The 15000-nt window shown below is 35.3% G+C and overlaps 1 protein-coding gene across 2 annotated transcripts in view; it reads right to left on the bottom strand.

Annotated features, from left to right (window-relative positions):
* The window catches only part of LOC125032019 (NBAS subunit of NRZ tethering complex-like), a 148755-nt gene that overhangs the window by 129307 nt on the left and 4448 nt on the right, over positions 1-15000 (bottom strand). For both annotated transcript variants that reach the window (XM_047622975.1, XM_047622976.1), the window contains exons 8-24: positions 13279-13722; positions 12454-12656; positions 11631-11777; positions 10663-10852; positions 10239-10403; positions 9766-9858; positions 9428-9648; positions 9174-9266; positions 8273-8477; positions 7517-7648; positions 7240-7398; positions 6807-6955; positions 6161-6346; positions 4699-4801; positions 4250-4461; positions 3920-4032; positions 3616-3791 (exon numbers count right to left, since the gene is read on the bottom strand). In XM_047622975.1, the coding sequence (XP_047478931.1) occupies positions 3616-3791; positions 3920-4032; positions 4250-4461; positions 4699-4801; positions 6161-6346; positions 6807-6955; positions 7240-7398; positions 7517-7648; positions 8273-8477; positions 9174-9266; positions 9428-9648; positions 9766-9858; positions 10239-10403; positions 10663-10852; positions 11631-11777; positions 12454-12656; positions 13279-13722 (2991 nt within the window). The remainder of the gene's footprint in view (positions 1-3615; positions 3792-3919; positions 4033-4249; positions 4462-4698; positions 4802-6160; positions 6347-6806; positions 6956-7239; positions 7399-7516; positions 7649-8272; positions 8478-9173; positions 9267-9427; positions 9649-9765; positions 9859-10238; positions 10404-10662; positions 10853-11630; positions 11778-12453; positions 12657-13278; positions 13723-15000) is intronic.

Genomic DNA, 15000 nt, shown 5'->3' with positions numbered 1-15000 from the left:
CAAGCCACAGGAGGACGAAGTGAATGAGAATGGCCTTGGAGAGACCACCTCCTCCAGGGATGATGAGATCCTTAGCTTTCACTATGTCACCGAATCTGAAATACCCTACGAGGAAACGGACACCCCAGCGGTTCTCAGTGAAGAAGATGCTGTCCTTGTGCCCACTGAGGAGCCTCTGCCACCCACTCCTTCCAGAAGTGACATCCCCATCGCTGAGGAAGCACTCGAGATTCATCCCTCAACTGAGACCGTGGCTTTCAAACCAAGGCCAACTTTCCCATCCATCCTGCAAGTCTATGAGGAGCCTGATGAAGTTATCATTGTCGAGGAGCCAGGGCTGCCTGAAGCCTCTGCGCCCAAGGATAGGCTCGAGCCACAGCTGCCTCCTCAAGCTGCCTATTACATTCCAGATGTAACTATTCCTTCCACAACAGAGGCACCTGTTACAATCAAGCTTCAAGACACAACTACCAAAACAAGCAAGGCACCTGTTCCTGAAATTAATATTCCATCTTTCGTTCTGAAACCTGAAATTGTTCCTGAAGTAAGCACCAAAGAAGTCCCAGAACCAAGCCTTCCTGCCAGCTTAGAGCCAAGCAAAGAGGAAGAGAACAAAGTGCATTCTGCCAATTTCGCGGTCTTCCATATGGACAAGGACGACCTTCCATATTACCCAGATCAAGGCCCAGCCGAGGAGCCATCCTTCTCCATCGAGGAACTTTACCAGCCCGCCGGAGTCCTAGTGTCACAAGAGGATGCCATCCCAGTGTCCCACTACCAGGAGTCCTCACACTTGTTCCATGAACAACTTCCACCACATTATGCCTCTTCAAAGCCTGCCCCACGACCTATTGCATATGGTGGCCCTGTCTCACAGATGGCCGAACGACGCCATGACGATGAGGACGTAGTCATGTTCAGTTCTAACCCACAGGAGCTGCTTGATCAGGGCTTCCTCCCCAAGCCTGTTCACTTTGTCAGCACACCTGAGGAAGCCAACATTTGGATGAAGGAGCAATATGAGCAAAGTCCCGAGGCAGAGAATGTGGCAGAGGAGGAAGAGGAGGTTCTCGCAGTTCCAGCCAACACCAGCAATGACTTGCTTCATGTTCCTGTCAGTGAGAATGAGCAGTCAGCAGGAACACCAAACTTTCACTTCAAGAAGTTGCCTTTTAAGTTCCATGCCAATGAGTGGTATCATGTGGCGTTCACATGGAGCAACCATGACCATGAGACTGGTATTTATGTCAACGGGGAGCTTGTAGGAACCCTGACAGACATCCTGCCCAACCAGAGTGCCTTCCTTGGAGGTGGCCTCACCATCCTTGGCCAGACTTTGCTCCCTGATTTGACAGACTTTGACCACACTTCACAGTTTTCAGGGGAAATGAGTGAGGTAAACATGTGGCCAGAGAGGCTCACTTCAGAGGCAGTGCGTGACTTGTACCAGTGCAAGACGCAACTGCCAGTGTCCCCTGCACTCAGCTGGCACCAACTCTCCATGAGATTTTACAGCAGCATCTATATCCAAGACTCAAATTCTTTGTGTGGTGCATGAGGAGCAAAAAATTATACAAAAATTGATATTCAAAACAAATTCATACATTAATGGTGAACTATTCACATATTTCCCTAAAAAATAGCACTAATATTGCCTGAACATTGACCCTGAAGATGACAAAATTATCCACTGATTTATCCTTTCTTCATGGCTAAAAAAAAAAAATGACACAGTAGCAGATAAGGTGGCTAAGACAAAGGGACATTCGACCCCTCCCATCATCCCACAGAAGGACTTCTGCTTGGATTCTCCCATACTGGAAACTCTGTTCCCAATCCATCCTCCCACAGGATCTCTGTCTTCTTATCCTTTCATGCCCTCATCCACTCCCACCTGCCTTCCAGGGCCACCCAAGTACTAAACCGCCAGCTGTGTGAGGACGCCGTCCTGAGTTACCTACTGGATTGTGTCTTTCAAATCCTGAGCTACATACAGTGTCAGAAATTTGTGCTATAGACAGTATTATCATACCCCATTTAAACATTATTCTAGACTTTATTATAATACAACGTGCAGGTCGCGTTGCTGTGTGAACCACGCCTGTGTATCTCAGTGGCTTGGAACTTTTTGTGATAGTGACCTCGGAGTATTCTCAAGTTAAAAAAAAAAGAAAAAAAAACGGACAGAAAAAAACGGTGGCGTTGCGTTTGGGAAGAAAAGAAGGGTAATGGCGTAACTGGAAAACATAGGCCTGGGATTTTTGTTTTTTTTTTGTTAACGTGCTAATTGAACTGTTTATTTGTTGCCTTGTTAGTAAATATTTATAGATGCTGTCTTCACTCACTGTCCATTGTTGCTACATGTATAGTGTTACAGCACACCAATCATCTCTTTTTGTGTTTTCTTGTGTCTTTGTAGAGGAAAAAGGTAGGAATGAGAATGATTAGTTCCAAAGTGAATGATATGTATTAATATGTTGATAGTTCATCATACCAATTATGGAAGAACATGATACCTTTTTTCTACATTTGTCACAATCATTTCTTTACTCTTGTCCTTGCCATTTTGAGCTTCTTTGAAAGACATTCACCATTATATACAAAGCTATCAAGATCTCTTTGACAAAAGAGATCAGCAATATCACAGCAAGAAGCTGCATATCATTAAAATCACTTTGGGTTTACAACAGTCAGTGCTATATGCAGATGCAAGGAATCCAAACTTATGGTTTGTTTCGGAAGATAAACAGATAATAAGTGTAAAAAAAAAAATCAATCTGTCCCACTACATTTCCACAGACTTTGTCTGTATAAAACAAATTCATAATAGGTCTGGATATCATGTAAATATATCATAACTATACTGCTTTCAAACATATGTTTATATATTTTTTCTCTCTTTCTACCTGTAGACTGAAGGCATAGGGGGGACTTTAAAGACTTTTGTCCAATACAGCTTTCTTCCATTATGCATTCACCCCAAAAAGAGTACAACTAAAAGATAATCTCTTTGCTTTGGTACGGACCATGGAGGTGCTGGTCGAATTCCACATCTCCATTTCTAGGACTGGCTGGCTCGGCATACCACTAGCACTTCCTGCTAGTTGCCAGCACTCTCCATGGTCAAGTGGAAATCATACATTGTGCTAGAAGTTGCTGTTTGTTTGCTCTGTCCTACATCTAGTATATTTAGGGAAAAAAATAACCTAGTTGACTACAGTTTCTACTTCTATAGCATTCGTGATGATCGTAAATTATTTTGTGAAAGTATGTTTCACATTTCATGGACACTAAACTGTAAACTGAAACAATAAAGAATTGTAGATTTTCCTTTTTGCTTTTATTCTTTCTCATCCAGCTGCTTTTCAGTTGCTACAAAGGCCTCATTAGATTTTAAACCTTAACTTATCAGCTATCAATGAATATCTGAAGGCACTGTCCAAATGCATGACACATTTCACTGGGATAAAGAAGAAAATATCCTCTGGATTTTTTTTTCAGAAGTTTCAAATGTAACACTTTCATCCTCCTAATACCTTAATCAGGACTTCTTGCCAAACCTCCTACATATAAATTAAAAACAGAATATATTCTGATGTACGGATGTAACCTCACCTTAAGAGCTGCATGAGCAACAAGTGAGAAAACCTTCGCCTGTCTGGCTCGTAAGTCCATTCCACACACCCTCAGTAGTGTTGCCAACTGTAGTAATCGAGACCCATGGCGATAACTTCCCTTTTTGGTCTGCAGTCCTTCCTCTATCAAAGTTAGCCTGTCCTCACAAAGGCGAACTGAAGAGAAATTGATATCATGATTCATTAACAGGTGTACAAGTTGTTAAATATTTACATCAATGTTAACTTATACTCAAGATTACTTGATACTGCAGAAAAATGTTCCAGTATAATGCACTTCTTACCCTGAAGAGGAAGTTTGTTGATGCCAAAGTCTGGCAAAATGTGAAGAGCTGCTATGAGATCCTTTTCTCTCTTGATGTCTTCATTGTCAGATTCTATCAGTCCAAGACACTGCCTGTATAATATGCATTATTAATACATGCCCTGCTACAGAGGACTAAAGTAAATGTCATGACATATATATATATATATATATATATATATATATATATATATATATATATATATATATATATATATACTTATAAAGCAACAGATTTTCTTCAGGATGGATCATCAAAAGTATCATACCATGTGAAGGAAAAAACACAAATCACAAACTGAAAACTTACTGTGCCAATTCCATTGCCTCATCTGCATGACTTTCAGAAGAATTGAAGTACTGTGTTGCAGCAGATATCACAAGCTTCACTGCCTGTGCAAAAGGCACCTGCTGCAAGTAAGGGTTGTGCACAGGGGACCTATCTCCCTGTGTCTCTAACAGTTCCCCAGCAAATCTGATGTTTTCCAAAATGCCGGAGCACAGGAGAGCATCTGTCAAGGTCTAGAGACAAGAATAATGCTTAGGACAAATTAACTCAAGTAATCATATCTAAAATCAAATACTATACTTTCTAATAAAATATCCCTAACCTATCAAAGTCAAGCACAATGTCAATATTCCACTGCAAACCTACCTTTCTTACAAGTGACTAGATTTCAAATAACAATTGCAACATTATAAATAAATACAGTATCACAGTCAATAAAATCAGGTACAAGTTTAAAAAGAAAACCTTACCTCAAAGCAAACTTGTGGCTCTACACACGTAAAGACCTTCTGCTGCAGTTCTAACATGTCATACAACAACTTTCGCCAGTCTTCATCACTAAGTCTAGGCTCTCTGTAATCCATCCATAAGAAACATTTTAGAATCAAATGTATCTATCAAATCAATTTCTATTAATAAGGATCTCTCAACCACACACGCACACAGGCAGATGCACTTGCACTTGCACACACACACATAAATATATAATAATATATAGATATAAGAACAAGACCAAAAGCAAAAATAAAAACATGAACACAAACATGGATACAAACTAGAACATGAACAAGAACTAGAACAACAAAAAAAAGAAAAAAGAAAAAGGGAAAAACAAGAGAAGAGAAGAGAAGAGAAGAAAAGAGAAGAGAATGGAAGAGGTAAGACAAGAGAAGAGAAGAGAGGAAAAAAGAAGAGAAGAATAAAAAGAAAAGAAAAGAAAAGAAAAGAAAAGAAAAGAAGAGGAGAGGTGAGGAGAGGTGAGGAGAGGAGAGGGGAAGAGAGAAGAGAAGTGAAAAAAAAAGAAAAGAAGAGAAGAGGAGAAGAAAGAAAAGAAAAGAGAAGAGGAGAAGAAAGAAAAGAAGAGAAGAGGAGAAGAAAAAAATGAAGAGAAGAGGAGAAGAAAGAAAAGAAATGAAAAGAAAAGAAAAGAAAAAGAGATGAAAAACTAACAAAAGAGAAGAGAAGAAAAAAAAAGAAAAGAAAAGAAAAGAAAAGAAAATAGAAAAGAAAAGAAAAAGAGATGAAAAACTAAGAGAAGAGAAGAGAAGAGAAGAGAAAAGAAAAGAAAAGAAAAGAAAAGAAAAGAAAAGAAAAGAAAAGAAAAGAAAAGAAAAGAAAAGAAAAGAAAAGAAAAGAAAAGAAAAGAAAAGAAGAGAAGAGAAGAGAAGAGAAAAGAAGAAAAGAAAAGAAAAGAAAAGAAAAGAAAAGAAAAGAAAAGAAAAGAAAAGGAAAGGAAAGGAAAGGAAAGGAAAGGAAAGGAAAGGAAAGGAAAGAAAAGAAAAGAAAAGAAAAGAAAAGAAAGGGAAAGAAAGGAAAAGGAAAGAAAAGAAGAGAAAACAAAAGAAAACGAAAGAAAAGAAAACGAGAAGAAAAACTAACAAAAGAGAAGAGAAGAAAAGTAAAGAAAGGAAAAGAAAAAAGAAGAGAAAAGGAAACGAAAGAAAAGAAATTGAGAAGAAAAACTAACAAAAGAGAAGAGAAGAAAAGAAAAGAAAGGAAAAGAAAAAAGAAAAGAAAAGAAAAAAGAAAGAAAGAAAAAACTAACAACAATATCAACCATAATGTTAATAGTTCCATTCAGCATCAGAATAAATCAGTGAATAATTAAAAATGCGCTAAATAATACAAATCATAAAAATGAGAAAGGCTCAGCAATTTACAGGCTACAGCCCAAAAACCTATTTGTTAAATCTTAAATCTGGAAAACCGTACCTCCTCGCGGCAGCTCTTGTTAACTTGGTAAATATTTCTCTGACTTTTTCGCAGTCATCCTGTAGCTGGCGAAGCTGACAGGGTGTGACACAGACATTGCTGTTACTCAGTAATTCAGCAGCCGTCAGGTGAGCCTCCAATGCATCGGCCAAGTCGTGCAGTTTCGACAGGGCCTCTGTGTTGGTGCTGTCGAAAGGAGGAAAAGAGTATTGTTATTTGATGATATAAGAGTAATATTTCTTCTCAATGTTTAAAAAAAAAAGAGATAAATCAGGGGATCAGCTATGATTAAGACACAGCTTATCTCACTCCAGAAATTTAAAAAATAATCATTATGATATTGAGATAATTATTACAATTAATCCTTTCCACCTCCTAGGATTGTATATAACTAATATAGCAAAGAATAATAGTCAGATTTCTTCCTCTCCTTCTATTGTCTTTCAAACTTTGTGGAGATTTTCTTATAACTCCTACTAAGCAATGCATTTCCAACAAATTGTTATAAATGATCATGTCCAAACCAAATTTTAAAATGAATTCCATAAATACTGTAAAGAAAGAAATAATCATACCTGGCATTACAATAGTTAAGACACAAAAATATTAATTCATTTCACAGTTAAATCACAATGGCAGTTCTTACCCAGACTCTCTCTCCGGCAAACACTCCAGAATGGCAAAGGCTCTTGGCAGCTGAGTCTCCTTCTCACATGCGTACACACAGTCTAAAGCAATGGTCATCATCTCCTCTGCTGATGTGATGATCTGTGCATGCTGGTCTGGCCTGGAATGCTGTCAAAAAAAATAAGATAAATAAAAATTAAACATGTAAATACTCATCTACAACAAGGGCACAATGGTCAGAACGCACATACAACAACCACATATTGAAATGAAATTATAAATATAAGAAATTTTATACTAGAACAAGTATAAAAGATTGACAGTATTAAAGTATTAAACTCCTAAAATATCTGAATACCAGAATAAACAAACAAAACATATACTAAAAAAAATCCCAACAAAACAAAAAAATGTATGGAAAATTAGAGTTAAGATGTTATGGAACTTCTTACTTGTAGGATCTTGAGAGGTAATCCAAGGTCATCCTTGGCTGTAGACACCACATACTCCCTCAGAAGACGTTTGGCACTTCCAGGTTTCCACTTATCACAGCGAGCCAAGAATGGCAACAGCCAACGCCTTATATTTTGGATGTAGGTTTCTGGGGTGCTCTGTAATGCAATTGAGAAAGAATAACAAAACAATTAATTCATATTCATAAGCATTTTTTCCATTGTGATTTGCAATGAGCATTTCTTATTATGACTGTAATAAACATTTTATTGTTACCGTGGACATTAGCTTCACTATCTTCTCAGCATCAGATAAGCTAGAGTATTCATCCAAGGTCATTGAACATAGGCCTACTTCATAAACCATCACTTCCAAGGAATCCAGAGTGTCATGAAGTTCTTCCAAATTCTGCAATTCAGATTATAAATTACACATTTTATTAACATGGAGGAATCATAAATGCAATAGTATTAGAAGAAGAACAACATCAATGCAGTAATGTTCCAACCACAACAACCATATATTCAATAATATTCAAAGTACAGCAACCAAAAATGTACTAGATTTAACATTCTCCCTTATCCCTTTAACCTGATGACCCCACAGCTTTAATATTAATAGACTAAGAGTCTTACGTGTGGCTTTCATCATTTCTCACATGTAATAGTGCAGAGAGTAACTGTAATTTCTCCAATTTAAAGTACCAGCTAATAGTTAGGGTTACTTGGTATTACAAACATGTAATATGGTACAGAAATTTATTTACACTATTTTTCCTGGATGCTATGCTGGCTTACAACTGAGGATAGAGATCATACAGCCAACTTCTGGCTTGGCATTGGCTACCTCCCCAACTGAATCTGACCCATGGTCTTGAAGATATCAAGGGAGAGCATTATAAACCCCTCTTTACATTCTTTTGCCAAAACAAAGTTTACATAAGAATAGGAGAGTTAATCCCTCACAAAACAAGGCACTGAAGACAATTACACAAAAATTAACAAATGCAAAATCTTAGAGAGACCAACTGACCTTCACATCCCTTTCCCTGCCCAATTTGAGCAAGTCCAAGGCAGCATCCACAAAATGACTGCATCTCTCAATCTCCCGTGCCCTTTCTTGGTACCAGAGGCTCACAGTTTCTGCACTTGGTTCAAGCCCCATGAACTTCTTGAGATCCTGGCGTTCCTCATACAAGAATGAAGCTGGGTCTTCCTCATCATCATTTACTGCATCTCTGTGAATGAGGATGTGTTAAAGAGTATGAGAATGAGTATAACAAATTAATGTATATAAGTTACTAAAATATGACTATAGTACAAAAGATATGAATGACTATTAATGATTTCACAACACAAAATCAATATGTACACAGCGTGATTATTCTTACCATTTCTACACCTGTTGCAACGAACACTGACTATGAGTTTATGTTAATGATATGATCACAAGTTCATGAGAATGAGATAATGAGTATGGTTAGTGTCTTTGCAAATGAGTACAAGTTTATGAGCATGTGTTAATAAATAAGAGTTAATAAGAGTAAAAAAAAAGGCTAGTGTATTAGTGAATATGGCTAAAGAATAGAAGACTTGATGTATTCTTTCAATATGCAAGAATTTAAGGGGAAAAAATTAAGGCAAGATGAATAAATCACTTGCATAGTCACAAAAATTTCTCCTACAGTAACTAAATAGTCTTGCTTTATAGGAGTGTGAACATTGGAACTTTGGTAGAAAAGGAAGAAGAGTAGAAGAGTCTTAGTGCAAATAAAACAAGTTGACCTCCATCAGATGGTGCCTTTAGGAAAAAAGGTAGATCTCTCATGATATGGTTAAATAGCTAGGTAAATTGTCAGAGCAGATGTAGATAGTTACATAGTTACACAGCATGCATATCTGAAGGTCAGTACATAAAGTAAGTTGTTTCATACCCGCAAATTGGGTCTTCACTCCAGTCCTCATCACGAAGCTGTTCTTGCTCCCATTCAAAGACCTCATCTCCTTCACACTCCAGCAGAAGTGATCTACAGAGGATATCAAACAGATAGTCAAACAAAGTCAATGAAATATGCATAAAATATGGGAAACTGGAACACAATAAATGGTGATATGCACATCTTACAGTAGAACTAATAAAATACAGTTAATACCCAATTTACATTAAAAAACGCAAACAGTCCCATACCTGTACTCAAATGGACCCATAGTTGGTGGAAAGTTGGAGAGCACAGCCAATCGGTGAGGGAGGGTCTCAGCTCCATGATACGTGAACATGGCCTCCACACCACGCCAGTCATAGCTCCTAGCAAATTCAACAGTGGCAGAGATAGCCGACTGACTCCGGAACTTGTCGAAGAAGGAAGCATCATAGTGCTCTGGTGCTACATGGGACCCTCCCAAGAGAACCTCAAAATGTCAAAAATAAAACATTGTAAGAGATAAACAAACATTAGTTAATCCATGCAAATGTAAGAAAATTTTAAACACGCTGCCACTATGTACACTGACTAGTAACTGACTTACCTCATATGTATCTAACCTATCTAAGTATGTGAGAAGTTTTCGTCTAGCACGAATTACATTCTTTTGCTCTGTAGAGAGGTTCTTGAAGTCAATCTGGAATATAAACAGATGTCACTGATTTATATCAAGTTATTATAAGATCAAGTTATTATAACAATGTTTCCAAGCAATGACGATACTTTTATAATTCTGATCATTTTTAAAAGGAAAGCAAACAAGGTGAAACAATAAATTACATTTACAAGACAACAAAATCAGACAGAATACAAATTACCAATACAAAGAGAAATCTTTCAGTTACATATCTCCTAACAAAATTTCATTTTTCCCTTTTGCCAAAGGGTGTCCACTCAACAGAAGCCACCACCACATAAAATCAATTAACACAGAACCAATAACATGGTCCTTCCCAGCAAATCAAGTCAAATAAAAGCTGGTAACAACAATAACAATAACAAGCCCTCAAAACTCACCTGCACCAGGTAGTCATGCCTTCTCTTGAGCTCCATAGCAGCTCTCTCTTGCGCCTTCACATCATACTCACTGGGGTCAATGTCTATGCCTTCATCATAGGCAAGGTCTGAGTCACAGAATATGAACTCCCCATCGTCTGTGTCTTTGCCAATGGCTACAATTGCCTGTAAGTAATCATATTAGTGGGACTTTTGAATTTTTCTAATCCTTGAAAGTATCTACCTCCTCTGTATCCAAGATAACCATTAGCAATGTATCATGTACGTTTATTTCAAATATGTTTCACCATCTATCACCATCTATCAAATCATGACTACAAATATACTCAGTGTTACTTTTATCTTTTGATCTACTTGGTTATCGATTATACTGATGCACAACAAGAACAACAACAATTTTCAATAAATCACAACCCAAATCTACCTCCAGGTCTGTTCCCCGCAGCCCATACATGAGGAGCTCTCGCGCTGCATCTATATTCTCAGGCACACGTGTGAGACATTCAGCAAGCACCCAAGACCGCTTGCGAATCTTGGCTAAGTAATCTTGGATGGAGGCTACAGTAACAGAGCTTCTACGCCACTGCTGCTGGTATACCAGGTCACAATCCAGGCTAGAGCATAAGTGATTCATTTAACATTATGGTATTTCTTTTTAAAAATTAATGATGTATGAGCTTTATATTATATATTATAAAGCCTGAATAAAAAAATTATGTTTGGATCAGTAATTAATCTATTAGGAAATAATGTTAACAATTTTGTTACTGTGATATTTATCATACAAATATATACAAAGTGGAAAAAATATATATATGTAATTCATTATTCATCATTATACTATGACAGACAATAATCAATGAGGACTTGAGTCTTGACCATAAGAATGGCCATATTAACCCACTGTGACACTGGAAGTGGATGCATCCATGCCATGTCCACTGTGATTTGATTTTATCATTTTTTTTACAAAATAGATGGGCTTAGTCTAGTCCCAAGCAGTCAAATACTAGGCCTATCTGATCTCACCTACTTACACTATAAGAAAAAATATTATTTTCATTAATACTGTTACTGAAAAAAAAAAACATTAACAACAATAATAATAATAACAATAACAACACTTGGAGAATGGGCTAAATAAGCAAGGTCAGGCAGACCTAGTAACTGGCTACTTGGTGACTAGGATTCTCAGATGTTAGCTAATTGTAAACAAAATTGACAAAACAAAACAAACAGTGGACAGTGCACATACCTGGCACCAATGAGTTAAAACAGAATGCCAAAACTTTTACTGGAAAATAAAACACATCACGCACTGCAAAATAATACAATAACTAGAAATCATTATACAAGTACTATAGATGACTGTGGAAAAGATATTGTCCTTACTTATAGCTGCGAGCCAGGGCCAGAGCTTCCCCATATTCCTCATTCTCAATTTTTCTGGCAAATAGCTCCTCTGGAGTCGTGCTCTTGAGGCAAAGCAGACGGAAGGTCCTCTGAACAATCTTTGGTCTTTTGCTTGGGGGTCGAAATCTGTGCAGGGAGAATTGAGTCTGCATTATCTACAACTTCTAATCCTTTATCACTAAACAATAAAAATAATAATAATAATAATACAGTTCTCCTCATTCTGACATGCCACTCATTATTGAAAATACAGTGTAGCAGCCAGCATACTGTGAATAGAACAACTTTAAATTCAACATATTTCTCTCATTATTCACATAATGCACACCTGGAGTCAATCTGCATAAAGATGGCTACACACTTCACCTCAAATATATACAAAATTAATGAACATCAGAAATTAGTGCATCATTCATGTTGTCCATCGGTTTTGTACATGTAGGAGGTGAGGGGCATGCAGGATTATGTGAAACTATAGATTATATGAAGATACTGTCATTGATCTCTTTCTGCAGTATCTATTTCACTTTTTCATACATAAAACAAATCTAGAGGATGAATTTTCTCCTTATATTCCTTAATAATTACTTTTTTTGTTTATTTTCTTTCAATATTTCTCATAATCTTACTTTAGTCTAGCCAATGTTTATAAATTCAGGGGACCAGAAAAATGAATTTCCACTGACTTTACATAAAATGGAACCACATAACTACTTCACTAATACAATGATACCTCAAAGCTTAGTACTGAATCCCATTCTGTGATCGTAACACTTGGGAAATTTCTTTAAAATCCACAAACCTCTCAGCATCAGTGATCCAGAAAAGTGCACTCTTGGCCAGTCTGCTTGACCTCTGGACCAGAGAGAGCTCATCCTCATCATCCGAGTCAAGGTATTCCTCCTCTTCATCTGAGCCTTCACCTGTTGCAGTCAAGATGCGTTTGGTGTTGACACGACTCTCAACCTCCAACCCCAAGAAGCCTCGGTCGTAGGCTTCACTTATCTGTTGGAATTTCATTTTTTTCATAACTTAGATCAATATTTATAAAGGATAAGACATAGCGCATCTAATATCTTGCTGATTAACTATTCAAAAAATTCAGTAAATGACAACATATAATTATCAATCCTCTTCAGTTATACATCCAAACTTTCATTCTCTGTAATCTATACAAACTCCTAATACTTTACATAATCCTCAAAACAACAAAACACAAAATAAATAACAAAAATAAAGAAGACTAATTCTACTAAACAAGTATATTAATTAAATAGATTGTAATATACATATGGCAAATGGAAAAAATATAATAATAATGATATCAATAATAAGAATATAATTATTAAAATTCTTATTCATATTCACATTCTTGATATTGCTATTATTATGATCATTATCATCTTTTTTTTTAGCATTATTATCATCATTTCATTACTATTATCATTATCATTATTATCATTATCATTATTATTATTATCATTATCATTATTATTGTCAGTTTTATTACTAATAGGTAATAATAATGGTTAAATCACGATTAAACAACAAATAACGAATAAATCCAAATCAACAAACATGCCACCCTAATGCCCAAAACAAAAAAGTCCTGCGACCAAATGCCCACCTGAGGCACTCCCTCCAGAAACTCCGGCGACTCTCCCAGCAGGTTCCGCAGCGAGTTCACAGAGCTGACGGTAACAGCCCCAGAATAGCGAGCAAGGATAACAGCCATCTCTGACCACCAGCTAAGGCCTGCTGGGTGGTTTTTCAGGGGCCCTGAGTACTGGAGCAGGCGGTGCTTCTGCCCAGGAACGTATTCAAGGCTTGATGGATTGATAGCATCTTGGTCTGGTTGATTGGCAAGCAACCAGTACTTCTTCTTCCACAAAGAAGGCAGTTCCCAAATGGACAGACTACCTGATGTGTGTAAGGCAGCCAGCTGTTTACCAGAGGGAGACACACAAAGGTCGAAGATGCAGTCGTGCTGGGGTTTCGTCTTGTAGCCTGGCAGCCAGTTCATGATTCCGGCGCTGGGTGGTAAATATTCATCCTCATTTATTGTAGGCATCTGGGTAAAAGATAAAATAATTACATTTAGACAAATAATGATTAATAATGGTTGATATAACATGTAAGAAATACTTAATCAAAAGGTTGCATATAGCATAAAAAAGGAAATATCATAATAATGATAATGATAAAAATAATAATAATTATTATCATTATTATTGTAATTGTTACTATTACTATTGTTATCATTACTATAATAATAATAATAATAATAATAATAATAATAATAATAATAATAATAATAATAATAATAATAATAATAATAACAATAATAATAATAATAATAATAATAATAATAATAATAATAATAATAATAATATAATAATGATAATAAAAAAAAATAATAAAATAAAATAAAATAAATAATAATAATAATAATAATAATAATAATAATAATAATAATAATAATAATAATAATAATAATAATAATAATAATAATAATAATAATAATAATGATAATGATAATAATAATAATAACAAGCAGTAGTAGTAGTAGTAGTAAAAGTATTGTTATTATTATTATTGTTATTATCATTACTACTACTACAATAATTATCATTCTCAATATCATCAGCATTTTCATCATCAGCACTATTACAATCATCATTAACATTATTATCTTTTTCATCATCATCATCATCATCATCATCATTATCATTAGTAGTAGCAGTAGTAGTATCATCATTATAATTACCATTATTATCATTATCATTATTATCACTATTATTATTATATTTTGTTTACCATTATTATAATTTCTAATATAATTATTACTATTAGTAGTAGTATTACCATCATTATCATTTCTATTATTAGTAGTATTATCATCATTATCATTTCTATTATTATTATGATCATCATCATCATTATTATCATTATCATTATTATCATCATAATTATTATCATTATCATTATCAATATCATTATTATCATTATCATTACCATTATTACTGTTATTATAATTATTATTATTATTATTAAGTAATCATCATCATTATTATTACTATCATTCTCATTACAGTCATTATTATAACAACTATTCTTATTACTATCATTATCATTACTATATTTATTATTACTATCATCATCATTACTATCATTATTTTTATTATCATTAGTATTACTATAATTTTTACTCTCTTAAATATTGTTCATCAGCATTATTATTAGCATTATTAGCATTATTATGATCATTACCAATTTTAATATAATAAAACCATATAATAGTAACAAGTACTTGTAAAAAATAAGTATTATTTGAACCTGCAAGAAAACA

Source organism: Penaeus chinensis, chromosome 14 (genome assembly GCF_019202785.1).
Source record: "Penaeus chinensis breed Huanghai No. 1 chromosome 14, ASM1920278v2, whole genome shotgun sequence".
NCBI lineage: Eukaryota > Metazoa > Arthropoda > Malacostraca > Decapoda > Penaeidae > Penaeus > Penaeus chinensis.
The sequence above is the reverse complement of the archived record's forward strand: the minus strand, read 5'-3'. Positions and strand labels throughout refer to the sequence as shown.